General features: G+C 35.1%; 1 protein-coding gene across 1 annotated transcript; it reads left to right on the top strand.

The window, feature by feature from the left end:
• The first annotated feature begins 2698 nt into the window (after positions 1-2698).
• On the top strand, positions 2699-22902 carry LOC150094353 (uncharacterized). Its single transcript, XM_090412244.1, has 2 exons — positions 2699-2855; positions 21824-22902. Exons 1-2 carry the CDS (start codon positions 2847-2849, stop codon positions 22766-22768), a joined length of 954 nt encoding a protein of 317 aa, XP_090268370.1. The 5' UTR covers positions 2699-2846; the 3' UTR covers positions 22769-22902.
• Positions 22903-23508: the final 606 nt, after the last annotated feature.

The following is a 23508-nucleotide window of genomic DNA, read 5'->3' as shown; positions in this document are numbered from 1 at the left end:
ACTGAACCAGCGTTTCTTCAAGTAGGGTCTTCCGCCCCCCCCGCCATATTTTCAAGGACCCTACCTGTCCTGGAAAAATATAACTTCAGATGTGTCATGCAAGCTATCGATAGAGAAAATCAAACTATAAACGATAAAAAAAAAATTAAAAATAAAATAACATAAATGTGCAAATTCTTATATGAGTTTAGTGTATTCGCAATACTTATTTTAAGCCTGTTGATTAAACGTTATCAGATACCTACTAAAATATCTGATATTATTATTGGTATTACAAATTTAGATTTACTTATTTAATTCAGAAAACTGCTTATGCATACATCTATGTAAATGAGATGGGCCGCATAAAACTATAGTGAGAGACAAGTGTCTCCATCTATGCAAAGTTTGGAAAGCACTGGTCCGAGATATAATCACATGCAGCATACTTGGTCTCGTGATGTTACTTGACTAACATCTGATTGCGCCAACGACCAACTTTAACATTGTTGCAGAGCAGCTGTGTGCGTGGAATTCCAACTATTCACTCATCTCACGATGACTTCTGCGAATAAAGTAATTGCATTCATAGTAATATGACTCATTCTTATGCAGAAATACTTCTAGGAACATCAGTGTGATTTTTGAGTGGCTCAGGCTACTTTTTCTTTCTTTCTTTCAGAGATATTCCTTCTGAATGTTTCCGTCATCTCACAGAAGTAAAGCAAAGAGAAACCAAATATCGCTATTTTTTTTTTAATTTATAGATTAGAAATGACAAAAGCCAAAAAAAGCAGCAAATTATATTTAATTAAGAAAAGGTAAAATATATAAAATAATTTAAAAAAAAGACTTATTTTTTAATTGCAAAAAAAAAAAAAACATACGTATTCAAGATAAAATAAAACGAATTTTTTTTTTTTAACTGGTTACAGATAAATAACAAACGGCCATGTGTAAACCAAAATAATAAAAATAAAATATTTTACTATTATTACGTTTTTATTTTTTTTTTATTTATAGGCCAGCGGAAATAACATTTGCATCCATAGCGCTAAGCTGCCAGAATAAAGACCGTTTCTAAGTTCGATTCTAGTTGTCGACTACAGGAACTTTTTCTAAGCCTTTCTTCGACTGGTTACCGAGTTAGTCGATCTCTGGCATAGGCGAGAGACGTTTTCTTTTCTCTCATATTTTTAATCCTGCACCTCAAGAAAATCGATCTTAAAATACACACACACAGTATTTCACACAATAATATCTAGATGTTAAGATTAGGAACAACCCGATTGAGGCAGTTGTCAATTGTACTCTCCTCTTCTCTCCAGTAGCCTTGAACAAGCTATCTTTGATGGCTGCAAGTGGAGATTGCCTGCCCTAAAGCCTTCAAAAGTTCCCTACTCTTATTTTAGTTAGCGGATTTATTTATTTATTACACAATAATAATCTCGCACCAAGCTACATTTGCTATTGATAATATAAATTGCCTTTCCGTCTTTGTGTAGGTTCGGTAAGTTGGTTTGCATACTAAACAGACCTTTCATATCGTAGTAGGATCAAACGTGTTGATAATTCCATCAAGCGTACTGAATATATTCAGTGTTTTGTATTTTACTTTTTTATTTTTTTATCGTCTTAACTTGGTGAAACCTTTGCACTGTTAGAAATAAAGGATGTCTATTAAAGGCAATCAAGAGGACGTTGCAACATTTATTCTTAGGTCAGAAAGATACGAATTCAAATCCTGTGTAGGATGCAAGTAACCTTTTTTTTTGGGGGGGGGGGATTTCTAACTGAAGCTGAGTTTAGTTAGTCTCGTATGATAAAAGTTGGGTTTTTCCATACCGGAAGTTTCATCCCATTCAATAATAACTAAACTAGTATAGAAGTTGGCCAGACGTACGTGCGCGGCAACACAACTTCAAAAGATAACTTAAACCCACTTCAGTACTCTGTTTAGAAAAAAAAAAAAAAAGTCATCACTAAAGTTGTTTTAAGTTTTGTTTCAAGCGAGAAAGAAACACACATTGGTCTCCCTCTGTCTGTATGCTTCTTTTCTAAGAACTTCACTTATACAGACGTCCACAATCAATTTTATTTTCAGTAAACATCCCCCACCTAGTCTCGCTACACTGACTAAAGAGTATTCCACGAAGCGTCTTTCAAAGCATTGGCTGTTTCGTAGGTTATTTATTTCCTCCATTAATACCGCTTTGCTCATGATAATCACTTTGAAGGTGAAAGGTCAACCGATGTTTCACGAATCGGTGTCGTATGTGTCAAAAGTCGTTAACCGCGCACGTACGTCTGGCCAACTTCTATGCTATTATTAAGAAAGTCTCTGTGAAAGAGGTCAGTGTTGTAAGAGGGACTTAGAGGGAAACTCCCCCTCTCTGTCTCTCTCTCTCTCTCTCTGTACAAGGGGATGGATACTAAAATAATAAATCTTATAATTACGTCAGTGAGCCCTACCAGCCTGCTGATATTTTCATTACTCTAGCAGACAACCCTCCCCCCAACGACACCCTCCTCCCACCGTCCACTCCTCTCTAAACTGAAAATAAAAACCCCTTTCATTAATGAAGACAATTTCTGAGTGGGAGTGTGGAGGAAGTATTGGGAAACACTCGAATGCGTGACGTCTAAAGTAGCGACAGTGAAGCCTTGATCTGGTTGAGACTTCCCAATCGCGAACATTAAATACACATGCACAAACAACCAGTAGCAACGAAGGTCACAGCAGCTGATATTCCGTCAGGTATGACGAACACAGCCTTCGACTGCCCCTCGATATAAAAGAGAAAGATTTGCGTCAACGGTCGAGAGTCGAAAGATTTGGTTTGTGGGAAAAACTTCTTAAGGCTACCATGTCACTTGTAAGTAAAACATCTCTTCTCTTTTTGTTATTAGTTATCCGTTGCGTAGCAACCGTCACGTGGTTAAGGCCTGGTATTGAGTCTTCAGAAGTGTACAATAAAAATTCACAATAGCATATTTCTCCTTATTTGATGTAATACGGTCATAAAATTACTTCATTCATGAATGAAAAAAATACGGTCATAAAATTACTTCATTCATTGAAATATGAGGGAGTAGCTTCTAAAAGCACATGTTGATATATTTCTTATTCTAGGCCTAAACTGCTTGGTGATTGTTACTTATTACTACTCCAGAATTTTGTTAAAGGCATAACAGAAGACCCAAAAATATAATTTGTCCGTGTTTTTAAGATTTTATTTCAGAGAAAAAATTCCTTAGATCTGTAACCTTTTGACTCAGCTAACATTCAATACTATATTGAATCTGAGACTACATAGGTAGTAACTGATTTCGACTTCAGTGAAAAACCACTGGCTTGCTTATTGAGAGCTTGAATGATTCATGTTTGGTTTCTAGGGTAGGGTTTATGACAATCTCAACCTTTCGTGGTTAAGACACCCATAAAAAGTTTGTTGTACTAAAAGAATATTTAATTCTTAAAATATTTAAGAATATTTTAATGGGATAATAGATTGCAGGCGTAGACTTCTGTGACTAATTGGTTCAAAAGATATATTTCGGTGATTACACCACAATTTTTTTTATATATTATTCAGTTATACAAAATACTGAAATAATTGTTTCCGACTTCTCAACTGATCATAGCTAACACTACTGCCCTCAGAGGGCGAGCTTAATTGCTTACAAATCTCCCATTCCCAAATAACTCTCATTACAGATAAAGGGGAATATGAAAAGCACTGGTGCTTCACCCATGCTGTCAGTAACGTCAATGGTCAATGGGTGGTTGTTTCCGACAAGTTTCGCAAATCGTAGGATTTACATCTTCATGGGTAAATAGTATTTAAAGTTTTTAAACAAGAGAAATTAATAAATACAAATCATAACCTTCTGGCTATTCATAAACTCAAATAACAGAATGCAGTTATAAAACGTTATTGACGTTGAACAATACTGGACGATGTCACGTGTTCTTGTTCTCGTTCATACAGTCCGAGCTCAGATTGAGGTAGATTTTTTATTACAGCTGACCACACTTGATGGAGAATTAAACCTTGATTTTTATTGCATTGGATTTTTCAGCATATTAGCAGTTTCTTTAAATTTTCTTATATAACTGTTGTTTTCTATGTATGACATCGTCGTTTTTTTTCCAGAGTACATCGTGTCCAGTGGAAGTGGTATGGAAAGCAAGACCCGTTTTTTGTTCTCTTTTGTATTGTACGTCTTTTTGGTGTTCAGCTATGCGTATTTCACCAGATCTTCCCGTCTGTCCTACGTAGCAAATCCCGCAAGAGCAATGGATTTTGTAGACTCCTGGTTTTTTAAGAGGTGGTTTTGGTGGATGTAGGAATCTTGAGATTATTTCCATAGGAAGGAAGGCTGCTTTTATGTTGTGTTTGTTCATTAATTTGACTAGCTTATCTGTAACATTTTTGATATAAGGAAGCGAGATTGCGTTTTTGTAATCCTGTTTTATTGTGTTTGTTAGTTGGAGGCATTTTAAGGATTCTCTTGATGGTTTTTGTTTCATACCCATTCTGTTGGAGGATTTGTGTTAAGTATTTTAGTTCTGCATTACATCTTTCTTGCGTGCTGGAGATATTGTATGCTCTGTCTCGAAGAGTTTTAATTAAGTTTGTGAAGGATGATGGTGTGAGGCTGCATTTAGAAATCTTCCAGTGTTTGTCGGCTTCCTATATACTGAGAAGGAGAGTTTACTTTCTTCATTAATTTCTAATAGAATATCCAGAAAAGGAAGTTTTCTATTTTTTTCTTGTTCTAAAGTGAATTTTATGGTGCTGTGCAAATTGTTGAAAAATACTTAACACAAATCCTCCAACAGAATGGGTATGAAACAAAAACCATCAAGAGAATCCTTAAAATGCCTCCAGCTAACAACACAATAAAACAGGATTACAAAAACGCAATCTCGCTTCCTTATATAAAAAATGTTACAGATAAGCTAGTCAAATTAATGAACAAACACAACATAAAAGTAGCCTTCCTTCCTAAGGAAAAAATCTCGAGCTTCCTACATCCACCAAAACCACCTCATCACCCTCTTAAAAAACCAGGAGTCTACAAAATCCATTGCTCTTGCGGGATTTGCTACGCAGGACAGACCAGACGGGAAGATCTGGAGAAATACGCATGGCTGAACACCAAAAAGACGTAGAATACAAAAGAGAACAAAAAACGGGTCTTGCTTTCCATACCACTTCCACTGGACACGATGTACTCTGGCAAAAAACGACGATGTCATACATAGAAAACAACAGTTATATAAGAAAATTTAAAGAAGCTGCTAATATGCTGATAAACCCAACCCAATGCAATAAAAACCAAAGTTTAATTCTCCATCAAGTGTGGTCAGCTCTAATAAAAAATTAACCTCAATCTGAGCTCGGACTGTATGAACGAGAACAAGAACACGTGACATCGTCCAGTATTGTTCAACGTCAATAACGTTTTATAACTGCATTCTGTTATTTGAGTTTATGAATAGCCAGACAGTTATGATTTGTATTTATTAATTCTCTTGTTTAAACTTTAAGTTATACTATTTACCCCCTGAAGATGTAAATCCTACGATTTACGAAACTTGTTGGGAACTATTATTTCAGTATTTTGTATAACAGAATAATGTAAACAAAAAATGTGGTGTAATCACCGAAATATATCTTTTGGGATAATAGATGCTTTTTGTCCCAAACCAGCGAGACTCCGATTTTTTAAAAGATTTATTTCACCGATAATGCACTTACTTGTACACACATTAAGGCATACGAGTAGTAAATAAAATATTTAGTACGTATAAAACAAATAATAATTAAGATAGTTCTTAATTTTTTAAAATCAATATGCCCAAGCACATTTTCTTTAGCTGGCAATCAGAAGTTGAAAACCGCAAGTCAGTTTCCATTGAGAGATTCTAGAAAATGAAGGCTTCAAACGTTGTATGAGCTTTCAATTTTAACCTCCACAAGCCCACTCAGATTCTTTACAAGGGCTTTTCCATAGCCTGTAGGTCTTCATTGCTCGGGGCGTAGAAATTATTTACAGATAAAGATGATACCACATATACCAATAAGTTTCCACGACCTTGGATAAGAAACAGCAATAGTCCTTATGTACCAAAAAAAAAAAAAAAACCTTTTTTTTTTTCTGCGAGTTCAAGAACAAACGAAAGCATTGACTTCCCACCAAATTTCGCACCTTCGCATTGAATAAATCATAAAACAATTTTCTTGATTCTGTCTCTTCATCAGAAGGTTATCCAAGCTCGAATGAACTCAAATCGATGGATTTCAATACTGGAGATGTTCGAAATCTAATATTGCTTCGATTTGGAGCATCTTCAGTGGTATTTCACCCCAGAAGTTATTTGAGTCCTTGAAACGTCCTGAAGAACGACTGAAAATAATAATTTCCTTCATTGTTGCAGAAATTACGAGCAGGTGCAGAAGTCTTCTTGAAAAGTCTATTCTTCTGCTTCCCTAAAATCTTCCTACATATTAAATCTGGGTATTTTAATGTCTCCACAGCGTTGATTCATTGTAACTTATACATCAGAAATATTCCAGTAAAAAAAAAAAAAAATTCTGGTCGGTGACTTCTCTATCTTAAGGACTAGAAATACAATCTCACCAATTTGAAACTGAACCCCATTTTACACCAAGAAAGAGTGAAAGTTATTTTTAAAATATTGCCAATAGCTATTTCAATAATTGTGCCTGGCTGGACATTGGCAGTACAATGTATAAATATCTAAGGACAATTATTGTTGAGTGGTTTTTGAATATGCTATATTTCAATCTTAAACTATTTATTATATTCTAAAATGCCAAATGAATTATTAATTACATTCTGAAATAACACCGTTAATGTTAATAATGTTAACAAGGTTGTTTTATAATGTAAATAACAGTAATGTCAACTCTCCGGAATTAGAAATCTCGTAAAGAGTGAGTCAAGCTGAAGAACCAGGAGATTATTTGCAATTTAGAATGGCTTCTTTACTGACATTTTTGTTAACTATTGGTTATTGTTGTTCTTTTAGTTATGGTGATGCTCGATTTTCACAGGATGATTTCAGTTCTCAACAATTAAAACATTAAAATGGGCCTCTTCTAAACTGCAGCCAATCTGTCTCATGCTTCCTCATCACTTCGCTCTATTCTTAGCGAAACAGTGAGAGAATCAATAACTAATTAGTTGAATGATAGTAGTACATATCTGTTGAGAAAGTTTCGCCTTACCTTACCTCCCACACAAGCTTTTATTTTAGTCCTGTTAGGCCGAAGTTTCAAGAGTATTTTCAGCAGCGTAGAAAACAACAACGGTATTCCAAATTTAGCTGGAAAATAGATCGAAGAATGCGACCCGCAGATATTCTTTTGTGTGAGATGAAGGAGGAGGAATGAAAATATGATGTTTTTTTTAGAGTTTTTTTTTGTCTGTTTTCAAAAGCATCGATGATAATTCACCTTGTGGGTAACTTTTTCCTTGCTTAATTATCCTGGATAGAAGAAACTTATAATAAGGTCATTAACGTAGATGACTCATATTATTCTGAAATATACAAAAAAAAAATTTACTCATCCAGGAATGGATGAGTAAATCTCAACTTTTTACTCATCCTGGAAAAAATGGCGAGGGGGGGGGGCACATGCAGTCATTGGAGAACAGGTTAGCAACTATGTCATAATAGTTGATATTTCATCAGGTGTAGCAAACACCTGATGAAATATCATCAAGTGTTGACTTGCAAGTCGAAGCTTTCTTAGTGATACATTTTAAAGACAAGACTTCTAAAATATACCATGCGACTCCTAGTAAGTAAAACATTTCGTCTATCACCTGATCAGGAGATGATATATTAATTTTTAGAATCACATAATGGAATTCGAACATTTCTTTGTTTATTATCTTAAAATATCCAATTTATTGACATTTGACTGAGTAACCTACTATATATGGATAATCAGATCAACATTAATCGCTAGTTTAAATGCTTTTTGATTGTTTCTACGTTTTCTGTAAATTAGCTCAACAGATATACAGTAAGTAAAATATTTGGAAGTTCCAATTTGATTTCTTGAGTTTCTGCGAACCGTTTTGTCTGTGAGACAAAAACGAAGTTTTTAAATGATAATAGCTAATAAATTGACTTATCGAATTACGCTTTCTATAGAAAATTAGGTAAAGAATTAATTTATTTCATTAATTTTTGTGGCTTACGAATTGGGATTATTATTATTATTATTATTATTATTAAGAGAGACCTCCAGGGAGTCAGAGACTAATCGAGGGAGGCTACATACTACATACACCAGCTATCATACTTATTCTTGATTTCATTCACACTGCTTGCACTCACAACATCCAATGGCAATCCATTCCAGTCACGCACCACCCTCTGAGAGAAAAATCTAGCCCTTTCACCCTTCTTGGCAGCCTTCATTCTCGGCTTCCAAGGATGCCCTCTCGTCCTTCCCCACCCTCCATAAATTGAAAAATCCCATCAATTGAAATCCTGTATGACCCTTTCAGCAGTTTGTAAGGCTCAATCATATCACCCCTCTTTCTCCTGTTTGCTAGTGTCTGCAATCTACAAATTCTCAACCTGTCTTCATAATCAGTATTCCACAATCTTGATATCATTTTTAACACCTGCCTTTGTACTCTCTCCAATATATCAGAATCACGTCGGAAACCAAGAGACCAGACCTGCGCACAATAGTCCAAGTGAGGTCTTATCAAGGCCTTGTAAAGAGGCAAAATAACATCCTTATCTTTACATGTGAACATTCGTTTGAGCATTGCAATTATCTTTTGAGTTGTATTTGCAATCTTTGCCACACATGGCCCTTGAACTTCAACTTCCTATCTATTAACACTCCAAGATCCCTTAGCCTCATCAGTTTCTTCTAGCCTAATCCCACCAATATAATACGACATCGGGTAGGTAATCATGCCGAAGTGAATGATTTCAATTTTACTGACATTGAACTGACACCCATTTTTCCATGCCCACAATTCCAGCTTATTCAAATCATTCTGTAAGGACTGCATATCAGCAGCAAATAACTGTATGTCGTTTGTCAAATCCTTCCCAATATCATTAATGTACAGATTGAATGACAGTGGACCAAGCACTGATTCTTGTGGTACACCACTTGTTACCTTAAACCTTGCAGACCCAGATCCCCCCGTATACCACTTTTTGTATCTGTCAGTCAGCCACCCTCTTATCCATGCTAATGTTGTATAACCCAAACCCATTTTCTCCAATTTATGCAGCAGTCTGTCATGTTGTATTCTGTCAAAAGCCTTAGCAAATTCAAAACGTATCATGGTGTATCCATTCCCCTTATCTAGTTCAATGGTAACATTATCATAGAATGTGAGCAAGTTGCTAAAACATGATCTTCCCTTAGTAAACCCATGTTGTTCATTGCAAAGTAGAGATTCACTGTCAACCCATTTCTGAATGCCGGCCCTAACTAATTTTTCTAAAATCTTCACCACCACTCCTGAGATACTAATTGGTCGATAGTTTGATACATCGGTCTTTGCACCATCCTTATGCAATGGAATTACCATACATCCTTCCATTCCTGAGTAATCTTCCCTGTTCTGAGATTCATATTAAACGTTCTGGTCAAAGGAATGATCAATTCAGCTGAACACTCATTTAGCACACATGCTGATATCCCATCAGTCCCTATTGCTGAATTCTTATTCAGTTTGTGCAACAGCTCTAATACCTCGGCCTCACACATCTGTGTTTCTTCATCTAGTGAAGAGGTAACAGTGAACTCCACGTTGAGTTCATTAGGTTGATAGTTTTTAACAAAATGGGCACTCATTAACTGAACAACCTCTTCTGCATCAGTAACCCTGACTCCATCTGGATATAGAAGAGTTATTCTTTGATATTCATTCTTTCTTTTACTTGCAGCATATCGATAGCTTAATAGCTTAATCTCTTGCTTAATAAGATTACACGTCCATTTGACTCCTACTCTATTTATTCTTCGAATTCTCGGGATACATTCTGATATCGCATCATTTAAATATTGTTTAAATGCTTCCCATACACTGTGTCGATATTCTTCCTATTCCAGCAACCGAATACATTCCACTGAACTCAGTATACTCCTCAGTTGGTCATAATTTCTTGCTTTGTAGTTCAACATGTAACCTTTTTTGAATGGAACATTCATAAACTTAGTCACTTCCCAAGTGAGTACCGCATGATCACTGTCACCAAGTGGAGGCAGAATAGTTACGTCTTTAACTGAAATGTCCTCGGACACTATAATCAAATCTAGCACTCTCTGATCTCGAGTTCCTTCTGTTACATGCTGCTTGAGGAAGTTGTCCCGCAACAGCTCAATAAATGCATTTTCATTCTTCTCATGAGATTCTACTGCTACCCAATCAATATTTGTATAATTAAAGTCTCCCATTATAATTACTCTTTTCGCGCTCACCTTTTCTATTTGGTGATGCATTTCTTCATCACTAGCAACCGATCCACCAGGTCTGTAACAACACCGCACTGTGTAATTTGTCTTGTTAGATTCCACCTCACACCAGATGGCTTCAAACTCATTGCCACGTAAAATATTGTTAGTAGTATTACTACATTCATAGGTCTCAACTCTAACTGGATTTAAGTCATCCAATGTCATTAGCAGCACGTCCCCTCCTCTCCTATCCACTCTATCCTTCCTAAAAATACTGTACCCATGACACTCGATACCAGTTAGTAGGTCTGATTCTGATAGCCAAGTCTCACTAATTTCTACAATCTGAGGTCGCAACATATTGACTAAGGCAACAAACTCTATCCCTTTGTTTCTGATACTCCTAGCATTCGTGTACACACATAATAATCTACCTTTTCGTTCTTTAGTATACCCTTATTTGCAGTCTGACCCAATTGGACAACTTGCAGATCTCTGTTCTTCTCTAATGCTTTACACATGTAGATATCTTTGCACACATATGATTGGTCCGAACCGGACGAACACAAACCCGAAATCGTTCTCGACTCATCATCATTTCCATGACAAAGCCCATTCTCGTCATTAACACAGTTATATACCATTTTCGCTCTTACACTCACATTCCCATCACTCCTCCCTTCATAATTTAGTTTCCCTGACTCTCTGTGTTAGGTCTCATACCAGTTATTAGTTTTTCCAGACTTCTGATACCAAACGCATTCAGGTGTAGGCCATCCCTCTTATACAAATCCAATCTTCCCTCAAACTCACTCCACACACCAAAAAACTCGCATCCATTCCTTATACATAGCCTACGAATTGAATCGTTTGCCATCATAGCCCTTTTTTTTATTCATTTTTGTCATAGCGAGGTAAAATACTAACGATTTTCACTTTCTCACTCTTCACTCTCGCCTCTTCCAGCAACCCTTTCATGCCCTCTCTCATACTGAACTTATCACCAGTTAAATCGTTCGTACCTACTACAACTATCATTTCATTTATATTTTCTTTTCTGTTTTTGAATTACTTGAGTTATATTTTTAATTTTCGCTCCAGGAAAACTCGATGTTATAACTTTCTCATCTATAGCATGTTTTATTATAGAGTCACCATACCAAATAATTTCTTTCTTTATACTAACAACGTCACTTACCTGATTTTCGTTATTTTTTGACTTATCTATTTCCATGCTTTATTGTTTCTTATTTTCCTGTTCATTTTTCTTTTTCTCCCTGTGCTCATTTAAACATCTCTCAACTTTTTGCAATTCCTGCGTTGTCTCTCTGATGATCTACTTCAACTTCGCTATTTAAAGAATTAATTTATTTCATTAATTTTTGTGGCTTACGAATTGAGATCATTGTAAAAACGTCAACAATCATCCACCGAACACCTACTCTGTTACGCCAAGTTTGAATTTCTGCTGCTTTTAATTACAATGCTTCGAATCTGTCTCCATTCATAAACAACACGCATCCACACACGTGCTCACGCCTCCACTGCTTAGCGGTTTCCTAACTCTATAATGAATATCCTACGTAAACACAGATAACCTCAATCCTGAAGAATGTGATTTTTTTCTTGAAAAGAATTAACAATTAAAAACAAGAAATTCATTGTTATTTTTGGTTCTTGATGAAAATTGTCAACAACTTACTTATAATTTATTAATCTCTAACGATATCGGTTTGCGCTGCCTCAAATGTAGGTTTACAAGACTGTAACAAACAACACAATCCCTTAATGTAATTTGGTTTTGTAGGCTGAAAGAGAAACATTACTATAGACAGGCAGTCAAGGTAAATATTGAAACTATTTTTAACTAGTGGGTTATTTTCATTTATCATGATTAATTTCTTTTGGTGGAGAAAAACATTTTTGGATATCTTTGAATACAATAATTTTAAAGAAATAATGCCTTAATATTTCAAACTTTTTAAATTCATATCTCTTTTCTATATAGGATTGTAGAAAGCTTCTGTTTATAGTGCAATAGTTTAAAAAAAACGAATGTGACACTATTACTGCATATTATTTCATTTTTCTCTAAAATATAAAAGTATAACTTATATTTTATTTAAAATTTTAAATAATTACTAAAATTCTTTAAATTTTTATTAATATTCGAAAAATATATTATACACCTTTTTAATTATTTAACATTAGAAGATTAGAATGAATTTACTACAGACTTTGCTACGTGAAAAAAAAGGCGGTTGGAAGGAATCAATCGACCGTGAGATGCGGTGATTGTTTTTCAATCCAATACCCTTGGAGGGTAATGGATAGCAATGCTGTAGCCAATGAAGTTCTAACTGAGGCTCGGCTATTGCTATTACCCTCCTGCCATGATCAGAGCTTTAATTAATAGCTCAATAACACCTTATCCCTACACTGTCCTCTACAGATAACGGGGAATATGAAAAGCATTCTTGCTTCGCCCCTTTAAGCCAGTCCTTATAAGGACTTTGCTACGTATAATTTGCGATTTGTAAATAAATACAGACTTTGCAGTCATCGATTTTACATAAATCTATCGAGGATGACGCAGAATTTCAAGATTTTAATGAATTCCACAAGTATGAAGGTTTAATTTGACACATTAGTGTGCATATTCCCCAAGAAGTGTTATACACTTGTTACAACGCTGCTACATCATTTGCAATCCTCTGAGAAAAAAAAAAAAGTCTTTCCTTTGTTGCACAAACAGTCATTTTTGTTCCAAGTGTTTATCAGAATTTCAGTCCCCCCCCCATATAATACCAAAATGTCTTTGTAAAAACCGTTTGGCAATGTGCTCTTTGGGATTTCAGGCAACAGCGAGTAAAATTTCTATTATTTTAACAGACGTAAATTCTTAGAATTGCTTTATTTCTGTAGTGATTTTCCAATTTGTAAACTGTGACATTAACAGAACTTTCAACTTGGAATTTCCTCTTTTCCCCTCTTTATTTCCTTGGCATTGCTTCACTCCATGAACATTCTTACTTGTTACCTCTGTGTACTGAAGCGGATGATCTTAGGTAACTAAAATTCCGAATAGTAGCAAGGCTAAAACCTTACCTTAAAGTGACGTAGTTCGACAAGCGTGTGGGTGGGAGGTAAGACCAGAAGGATTTAAGATACGGTACGGAGACTGATATCGTATGATTCACTGTTATTGTAAGATTTCACTGCAACTCTTCCGTATAATCAGCCAGAATAAAGATTATTTCTTTAGTATAAAAAGCAATACGATGTTATTTAGATCATTGTCAAAATATCATACTTAGCCTAAAAAAAATAATTTAAAAAATAATTAATTAATTAATTCTTGCATTTTATCCGCTCTTGTATACTGTGCAATTTATAACTATTCACTTAAGAAATTAACTTATTTATTTTGTCTTTCATACACTCTTGAAAAGATCTGTGACATTTATAATTCTCGGAATCTCGTTTCGAATTACTGCCAACATTTTAAATATTTTAAAATTTCCTAAATAAATTCACGAAAACTTAAAAAAATACGAAAGGTATTAATAATTTCTTTACACAAAATATTCCTTAAAGTGATAAATAAAAATATTAAATTTTATTTTGTTTCCTCAGTGAACATGTATTTACAGAAAAACAAGGCTAAATGACTTATAATTATATGAATTCATAAGATAACAATAACCTGCGGTTATCAATTGCTCTTTGATTACATAACATAACCAGTTATTTCTGCATTATACTAAAGCATGCTTTTATTTATATTTCTTCCTTTTTGTGTTTTTTTTTATTGGAATTAGTACTGCAAAAATTGAAACCGGAAACAAACAATGCATCTTCGGATGTGAAACGTCATCCACCAGCTGGGTTTAAGAATATCTGCTAGTTGCGCCATCTAGTGATCCAGTGAAAAATTACAAATATTGATATATAATTTGGATACTAAGCAACAATGGTTTCGAATGATGTTCGCTTCAATGAAACAAATTGAAATGGAATGATCCTAACTTCTACAAAAGTTCCGGAAAATTCTTTAAGTGTGAACAGCCCCATAACAATCTATAACAAATAATTTTAAATAATTATTTACATGTACACAAAAATTTGTACTTTATAATTTCTTCACACGCATACACCATTAATAGGTGACGCCCCGGTAAATGAATGTTTTTCCACTTTAAGGTCACATCGTTAAAATTGACGACGTGGCAGCTTAATTTTACTGCATAGTCATTTCTGGAAGTTTATGACTGGCCTTGAAGCCCACACCTTTCAAACCCCATCACGTATGATAGCTGGGGACGCCTGAAAATACATTCTTAACCTAATTCACTAAACTCCAATCAAAATACTTTGAATTAAAAAAAAAAATTCTGCGTTATGATCTGTGACCTAAATTGTTGGCTAGTATTGCCTGCCTTTACAAATTGCTGTGGAGAGATTGGATGACAATACTTGAGATCGTGTAAATAAAGCTCCAGTTAGTTACAAAACTGCCAATAATTTATATTCATTTCAGCTATTCTAATCAACACATTTCCGGGTTGCATATGAATAAATAATAAAAACAACAGGGTGTATTTATACTGTTGAAAGACGCTGTCTTTGAAGGTATCTTATACATTGGAATGGAGTTGATAATTTCCGCGAATATTTTTTTTTTATATTTTGAAATTTTCGTTTTGAATTTTCATCGCATTTTTAACTTAATTCATTCACTTTTAACTTTTGAATGTGAATGATGAAATAACCATTGTCACATCCCTATTTTATGCAACAGGAACTTGCATGTTATATTTGTTATGTTGGAATTTACTATGAATAAACGCATTGTTATATGGTACTCAATTTTCTTTGTGTGTTGAATAAAAATAATATACATTATTTAAAATCTATAGAATATATAAGAATGCTTTTTAAATAACTTAATATTCTAAAAAATATTGCAAAATCACATAAAATTTTCATGTTATTTTATTTAATTTAAAGAAACCAATTTAAATAATAAATATTTATTAGTTATATTAAAAAAAAAACTTGCTTAGTGAATCATCAGCTAATAATAATAATGTGTTGATGAATCATTAGCTAATAATAATAATGTGTTGATGATTCACTCTATTTATTTACTGCAATAATTTTAATTTGGGATTGAGATTTCGCAAAAGAAAGAAAGGTTGAAAATCTCTCCGAGAACTTCTGATTTATGCATAAAAGTATAATTTTTAAACTAGCATTTTTGTCTGCATAATTGACTAGTAAAACATCAAAAAGAATTTTTTTTAAAAAAAATAGCGATTCGTCGAAGCTTTCTCCTTGAATAAAACTGAATTTTCCAGTTGTGTTCATTACGTAGTTTGAAAAGATAGAATAACTTGTTGCTATAAAAACCAGACGAATACTAACGTTATGTTCATATCCATTTACTAAGTACTGTATCATACAGATGCAATTCGCTATGTGAAATCACTTAGTCTACGATCTTGGTAGTCTCTTTGTTGCCTTTGCCCCCGCCCCCACACACCAGAGAATGGAAGCATAATTAGTTTCTCAATATGCAAGTAAAAGTCGCTACTATAGTCTTCTTAAAGTAATCCTTTGGACTCAACTCACACTAGAACTGAAATAGATTTTTAAAAAGTGTATATATAGAGGTAGATACATTTAACGCACAGAGAGAGATGAGATCAACATGATTAAATACATTTATTTAAAGCTAACCTTCAGACAAGAAAGACCAGAGGAGAATATAATATGACTGTCATTTGTACGTGCTCACAAATCAACCTTGTTTGTTGTTTGATAAGAAAACTTCGCCAACCGGAAGGGGAGGGGGAGAACTTCCTTTTCTGTCGTAGCTCAGCTTTAATTGAAAAAGCCTAGAAAACGCTCGTGTTTTTTTTAGACTTTTTTTAATTTCTTATTTTCTAATTTTTATTTTAAAAAAAATAGATATTATATATATAACATAAAATAAAGTTATTATTTAAATCTTATTTATTATAATATTTTATTAATTTTTGAGAATTTAAAGCGAAATAATAAGTTTAAAATGTAAACCTTTTTTTTTAATTGTGTAACCTTGTTATTTTAATTGAAATACTCTATCAAATTATTTCGGGTGTTGATTCTGGAGGTTACGACACCATACTCTTGGAGGGTAATGGATAGCAATGCAGTAGCCAATGAAGTTCTAACTGAGGCTCGGATATTGCTGTTACCCTCCCGCCATGATCAGAGCTTTAATAGCTCAATAACATCTTATCCCTAAACTGTCCTCTACAGATAACGGGGAAGATGAAAAGCATTCTTGCTTCGCCCCTTTAAGCCAGTCCTTATAAGGACAAATTATTTCACTCCCATCAGCCAGCTATCCAACTTAGGAAAAATAGCAGAGAAAATCATCCTCATCAGACTCCAAGATCATGTCAACCAACTAAATTCCACAAGAACAATTTGGCTTCCGTCAAAATCACAGCACTACCCAACAGATCCATTGACTGGTAGAATACATCTCCACAGGATTTAATTGGAATCAGCACACCGGAGCAGTCTTCCTATACATCTCAAAGGCCTTCGATAAAATCTGGCACCAAGGCCCCCTCTACAAACTTGTCATCGCAAACCTTCCACTAAACATGATACGCCTGATTAAATCATACCCCTCAAACAGGAGGATGCAAGTCAAAATCAATGAAACGGTTTCAACCCAACGGAAAATCCTCGCTGGAGTTCCTCAATGATCACTGCTAGCCCCGATCCTGTTCAACATCTATATGGCAGACATCCCTCAAAATCCTCTCACATCCACCATCGTCCTTTATGCAGATGACACTGCTATACTAGCCAGATCCTGCCAACCACATCTCGTAACCAAAAAACTACAAGACTCCATACTGAATCAAGAAAAATGGTTTACAGACTGGCGACTATAATTAAACCCCCAGAAAAGCACAACGATACTCTTCATAAAAAGACGAGCATCTCCCCCCCCCCCCCCAAAGGAGACATCATCCTGTTCAACTCTAAAATTCCCTGGAAAACTGAAACAAAATACCTCGGAATACTTCTCGACAAACGATTATGCTTCAACAGCCACATCAAGAGCACATGCACCAAAGCTTCAGAAGTTATCGCCCAGCTGTACCCCTTGATCAACAGACGCAGCAAACTAAGCACAAGAAACAAAATTCTACTGTACAAGATAGTGATCCGTCCCACAATTATATACGCCTCCCCAGCCTGGAGCCATACCTCCAAGACAAACATCCTCAAGCCACAAAGACTACAGAACAAGTGCCTGCGAATGATCCTGGACGCCCCGTGGTTCATCAGGAACGCCCAGATCCACAGGGACATAAATATCCCCTACATCTCTCCAGTACTACGCTCCCTAGCAGAAAAATTCTTTATGAAAACATCTACGCATCCAAACCAACTAATACAGCAAGCCGGAAACTATGACGGTAATGACCACTGGAAACATAAAAGACCGAAAGCCATCCTAACACACAACGACGAATAACCACTTCTGTCCACTCAGAGCGAGCTAAAATAGCTCACAAATCTCTCTCATCACTGCTCCCGAAACAGACAACAGGGAATATAAAAAGCATCAAGCTTCACCCTCTGCGCCATATATGTCATGTGTCCTGCTTCCAAATTATTCCACAAACAAATAACTAAAGTGTTCGAGTGGTTATGTAGAGAAATGCCATGTTAGGCTTAGCGAGGAAGAAAATCTGTACATTCAGCTACACTTGGCAGAGCTCATTTAAACGCTATTTATAGCTGAGATTGGAAACAAAAACTCGAAAACGACGAATCTGTCAACTTTGCTTGTTTATTTGTTTGCTATTATTGCCCTTAAGTCCATCAGTGTTAGGGTAATGACTTGCACTCGCAAAGAGAGTACTCGGTAAACTTTACTACACTGCAAACACCTACGTGCTACGACAACACGAGCACGTAATCCGTCCCCAAAAAAGGTTACCTTGAAATACTTTCAGTTTGTTGTCATCGACGGTATACAAAATGACATCAGTACAACCCACGGGTGAGTGACCCGTAAGTAGGTGTTTTCACTTACCACGCTCCGTAGTTACGGTGCCCATTTGTTACTTTCAATTTCTGTATATCCTTTCCGTAAACTCCTCTGACAGATAGGAAAGTCGTGTTTTGGCAGACCATTCCTAGCTGATTGTCTGCAGGGATTGAGCTATGGTGATAAATGGTTCCAATATAATTCTCAGCCAAGTATAATATCTGATTTGTTGACGCTCCTTCATCCCTGCACAAGGGTCATTTATTTTCAACGTTACTGAATGTTGTAAAAAAAAAGTCAATAATATATAAATCACCACGTGGATAATCAAAATGTGTTGTGGGTAATTAAATATATATATATTCAAAAAGCTTTAATGACTGTTACCGAGAGATAAAAAGATGACATGGTATATTTGAAAAGATACTACTAGTTTACTAGTTTCGTTGAATTGATCAACATCTTCAGGTATCACAATCAAAGAAATATATAAAGAATTACAGAGACTTAAAATTGTAATAACAGAACAAGTACAAAAAGACAGTAGCGGGTTTGAAAACAAAATGCAAGCTTGAGTTCCAAACAAACGTATACTACGCGCTGTCGCGAGTGCGCCAATACTGAACAGAGGCAACGTGTGCGTCAGAGAGATTGAAACTCAGGCTGTTGTTGATATGAAAAGAATCTAGAGAAATTTCCCTAGATTCGACAATCTTTCTCTCGAGTTCATCATAGCACACATGGATGTTAGAAGTTTGAGTCCAGTTCACGATGTGTTGGCGGCCTTCGTCTGAGTTAACTGAAAAGAGAGCGTGGCTAGAGAGAGCGCTGGCTCTAGTTCTGTTATAGGAGATATCTCTAGGGTGTTCTTCCAAACGTAGAAGGATGGATTCAGCAGTCTGGCCATAGTATGGCTTTCCACATTCACATAAAGTCTTGTACACTCCTGGAAACTGAGTTGGAAGATGTTTGCCTTTAGGTTTATTAAGTATTGAACGAAGTTTTGGGAGCGTAGTGAAGCAAGTTCTGAAGTTCAACTTCTTGAGAATTTTTGCCAGTTTTGGTGAAAGAGAGCTGATGTAAGGCAAAGAGATGAAGGCTCTGGGGGAAGAGAGATCTTCAGAAGTAGTTGAATGACTGGGGGAAAGAAATTTGTCAATTTTCGTGGGAGAGAAACCATTATTAATAAAAATATTTTTTAAGAAAAAGGAGTTCATTTTCAATTTCTGCAAGTAAAGATTTGGTTCGGTGAGCTAAGGTGGAAATAATACCAAATTTTTGTGGGGGGAGTAGAGATGGGAGGAAGCATGAAGGTATCTATCAGTATGAGTAGGCTTTCTAAAAATTGAGATTTTAATACTCTCAACACATATGGTAAGTTTCAAGTCTCAAGAAGTTTAACTTCTGAACTTGCTTCACTACGCTCCCAAAACTTCGTTCAATACTTAGTAAACCTAAAGAGAAACATCTTCCAACTCAGTTTCCTGGAGTGTACAAGATTTTTTGTGAATGTGGAAAGCCATACTATAGCCAGACTGCTGAATTCATCCTTCTACGTTTGGAAGAACACCGTAGAGATATCTCCTATAACAGAACTAGAGCTAGCACTCTCTCTAGCCACGTTCTCTTTTCAGTTAACTCAGACGAAGGCCGCCAACACATTGTGAACTTAACTCAAACTTCTAACATCCATGTGTGCTATGATGAGCTCGAGAGAAAGATTGTCGAATCTAGAGAAATTTCTCTAGATTCTTCTCATATCAACAACAGCCTAAGTTTCAATCTCTCTGACGCACACGTTGCCTCTGTTCAGTATTGACGCACTCGCGACAGCGCGTAGTATACGTTTGTTTGGAATTCAAGCTCGCATTTTGTTTTCAAACACGCTACTGTCTTTTTGTACTTATTCTGTTATTACAATTTTAAGTCTCTGTAATTCTTTATATATTTCTTTGATTGTGATACCTGAAGATGTTGATCTATTCAACGAAACTAGTAAACTTGTAGTATCTTTTCAAATCTACCATGTCATCTTTTTATCTCTCGGTATCAGTCATTAAAGCTTGAATAATATTCCAACCGAGTAAAAATGAATTCTGAAAAAAAAAAAAAATATATATATTCATTTTTCTAAATTAACTGACTTAAACCCGAAATTTATTTTAGAAAAATGAACATATCCCAACCCCGAGTTAATAGTACGTTTCATATATATATAGTCCTTCAAACCAACACAAATAATTAAATAAATTTAGACTGATGTCAAGAGCGATTTTGAAATTATTGCAAAAACATATAAAATAATATTTCATTTTAGAAAAATTAAATATTATATATATAACATAAAATAAAGTTATTATTTAAATCTTATTTATTAAAATATTTTATTAATTTTTGAGAATTTAAAATCAAATAATAAGTTTAAGACGCAAGCCTTTTTTAAATTATGTAGCCTTGATATTTTAATTGAAATACTCCATCAAAGCATTATTCCGAGGTGGTGAGAAAGTTGTTTTGTTGATTAATACCCTTGGAGGGCAATGTATGGCAATGCTGTAGCCAATGAAGCTCTAACTGAGGCTCGGCTATTGCTATTACCCTCCTGCCATGATCAGAGCTTTAATCGCCTAATAACACTTTACCCTTACACTGTCCTCTACAGATAACGGGGAAGATGAAAAGCATTCTTGCTTCGCCCCTTTAAGCCAGTCCTTATAAGGCTATAAAGACAAAATATTATTCCAAAGTCCTTTTTAGGACTTCCAGGATAACGATGGCAATGCTGTTGCCAATGAATTTTTAACTGAGGCTCGGCTATTGCCGTTACCCAGCCATGACTAGAGCTTTTAGCTCAATATCACTCCATCCACACAGATTTTCTTCATTCAGATGACGGGATAAAGAGTCAAGGACTCAGTCCATCTTCCAGTTCTTTTAAGAACTTTAAGAAAGTATTATTCCAAAATTATTCCATAATAAAAAATATGGCAGAAATTGATTCAGTGAATCTGCTGTACTGACGTCATGGACTGGATGTTACAAATAACTTCTAATCCAATTACCATATATATGGCGCTCTTTCAAATTCAATTGGTTTCATTTTAAATTATTTTAACTAGGCATTTTTTATTCCATTCATGAAGTTATATCTATTAATTTTAATCAATACAGTAAGACTTCCTATTTTACGAAGATAAACGGAATATATTATTAAGAGATTTTCAGATATTTAATTTCGTTTTTCTTTTAATGCATATCTAAGTGTTTCAATGAACAGTTTTCTTTCTTTATTTTCTCGCAGGCTATCATTCTCGCTGCTTGCACTCTTACCTCAGCGATTCCTTTTGAAAGACCAGTTAATTCCAGGTACTTTTACAGTCCAGTAGGCGATGGTCCAGCTCTACGGCCACAGAACACAGAAATCGACATCCGTCTTCTAGGAGAGTATGGGGATTCCAGGCAGCTACCTTATTTGAATTCTCAGATGAACGATCCAGTTAAAGAATTTCAGAAATTTCCCGAAGAAAGTTATCCTGTCTTTAAAGAGTTATTGGAAGAAGACCCGAAGTCAAAAATCTTAAAAAAAACAGAAGACCATCCAAAAGAGAAGAAGATCTCCCGAATTCCGTTATATAAAACTCCCATGGCTCCAACTTTCAGCCCTGCCGATGTAGATCACGCAGAAGGTGGTTCCATGCCTCCTAAAGATGAAAATCGGAAGATAAAGGATCAAAATAAAAAGAGAGTTAATCCTGTTCCGAATAATCCAATGACCCATTTGGAAAAGGAAGAAAAATCTCCAGAATCCTTGTTGCCTGTACCTCAAATAAGAAATTTTGGAGTCTTCCCTTTTGACACTGAATCTATGGCGATCAATTCCAAGTTTCCTCGCTACTTGGAGGAAGCTTTTCATCCACTTTCCCCTTTTGCAGATGCTTATGAGTATCCCTTACAAAGATCTCCTAAATCGGAAGTTGAAAAGAAGTTGCCCAATCCGTCCCACAATTACCAAGCACCTCCAGTTGAAGAAGATGCCAGATACGACAGCTTAACTGGTTTCCGTGGAGGTCCACCTCTGTTTCCACTCTCACGACTTGAGAAGCACGTTATTGAACCAATAAATCCTTCAGCTTCCCGATCACTTCCCAATCGCGTGCACACGGCCACCCGGACAACAGAAGCGAAGACTCCAACGTCGACAATAATAACCACGACTACTACAACCACTACAACTAAAGCTGCCTAATTTTATTTCCTAAAACTGCCAAAATACTCATGGAGAGAGAAGACTTTCCCATCACGTTGCCAACTTGTTATTGTTTCTGTTTTCATAAATTTATAAGAAATTTAATAAAAAAAAAAAGTTTTTTTGTTTTGCCATCATGTGCATCTAATTTATGTAAATAAACATTGAAGTTCATGAAATAGAACTTCTCAGTATATATATCACACACACTTTATTTAAGTTCTTTATTTGGTATTAATATTAATTGCTTAAAGATTTTGCTACCCCTGTTGGATGACACATTGTATCAAAAACATTCGCATTTGGCAAATATTTGTTCCATCTATCGTATACCATATCACGTGTTCTGTTACGTATTGGTGGATGACTTAAAAGCTCATTCGTGTATTTCTATAAACTGCATATGATTTGAGCCGTAAATTTCACAATCACAATTAGATCACAAAGGATTCAGAATAAAAAAACTGAAGTTAATTTTAATTTTAATAAACTAAATATAAATAGCACATCATTTTTATGTAAATCGGAAAATTAAATCATTCTTTATTTTTAAACACCAAATTTATTTTAGGATAAAATTAATATATCTAAGAGACTGTATGCAATGATCTATGAAAAATATTTCCGTGTCTGTTTCATCATCATTGGGGTGTTTATGATAGAATTGTCATTTATATTTGGAAGTGTTTATGAAAGAAATTGTCACGTTTATATGCGAACAATGTATACTAATACTAATT

This window comes from Typopeltis vanoorti, chromosome 22 (assembly GCF_054136105.1).
Source record: "Typopeltis vanoorti isolate ZY-2024b chromosome 22, IOZ_Tvanoo_1.0, whole genome shotgun sequence".
In the NCBI taxonomy this organism is placed as follows: Eukaryota; Metazoa; Arthropoda; class Arachnida; order Uropygi; family Thelyphonidae; genus Typopeltis; species Typopeltis vanoorti.
Note: the sequence above shows the minus strand (reverse complement) of the source record. Positions and strands in the feature narration are given on the sequence as shown.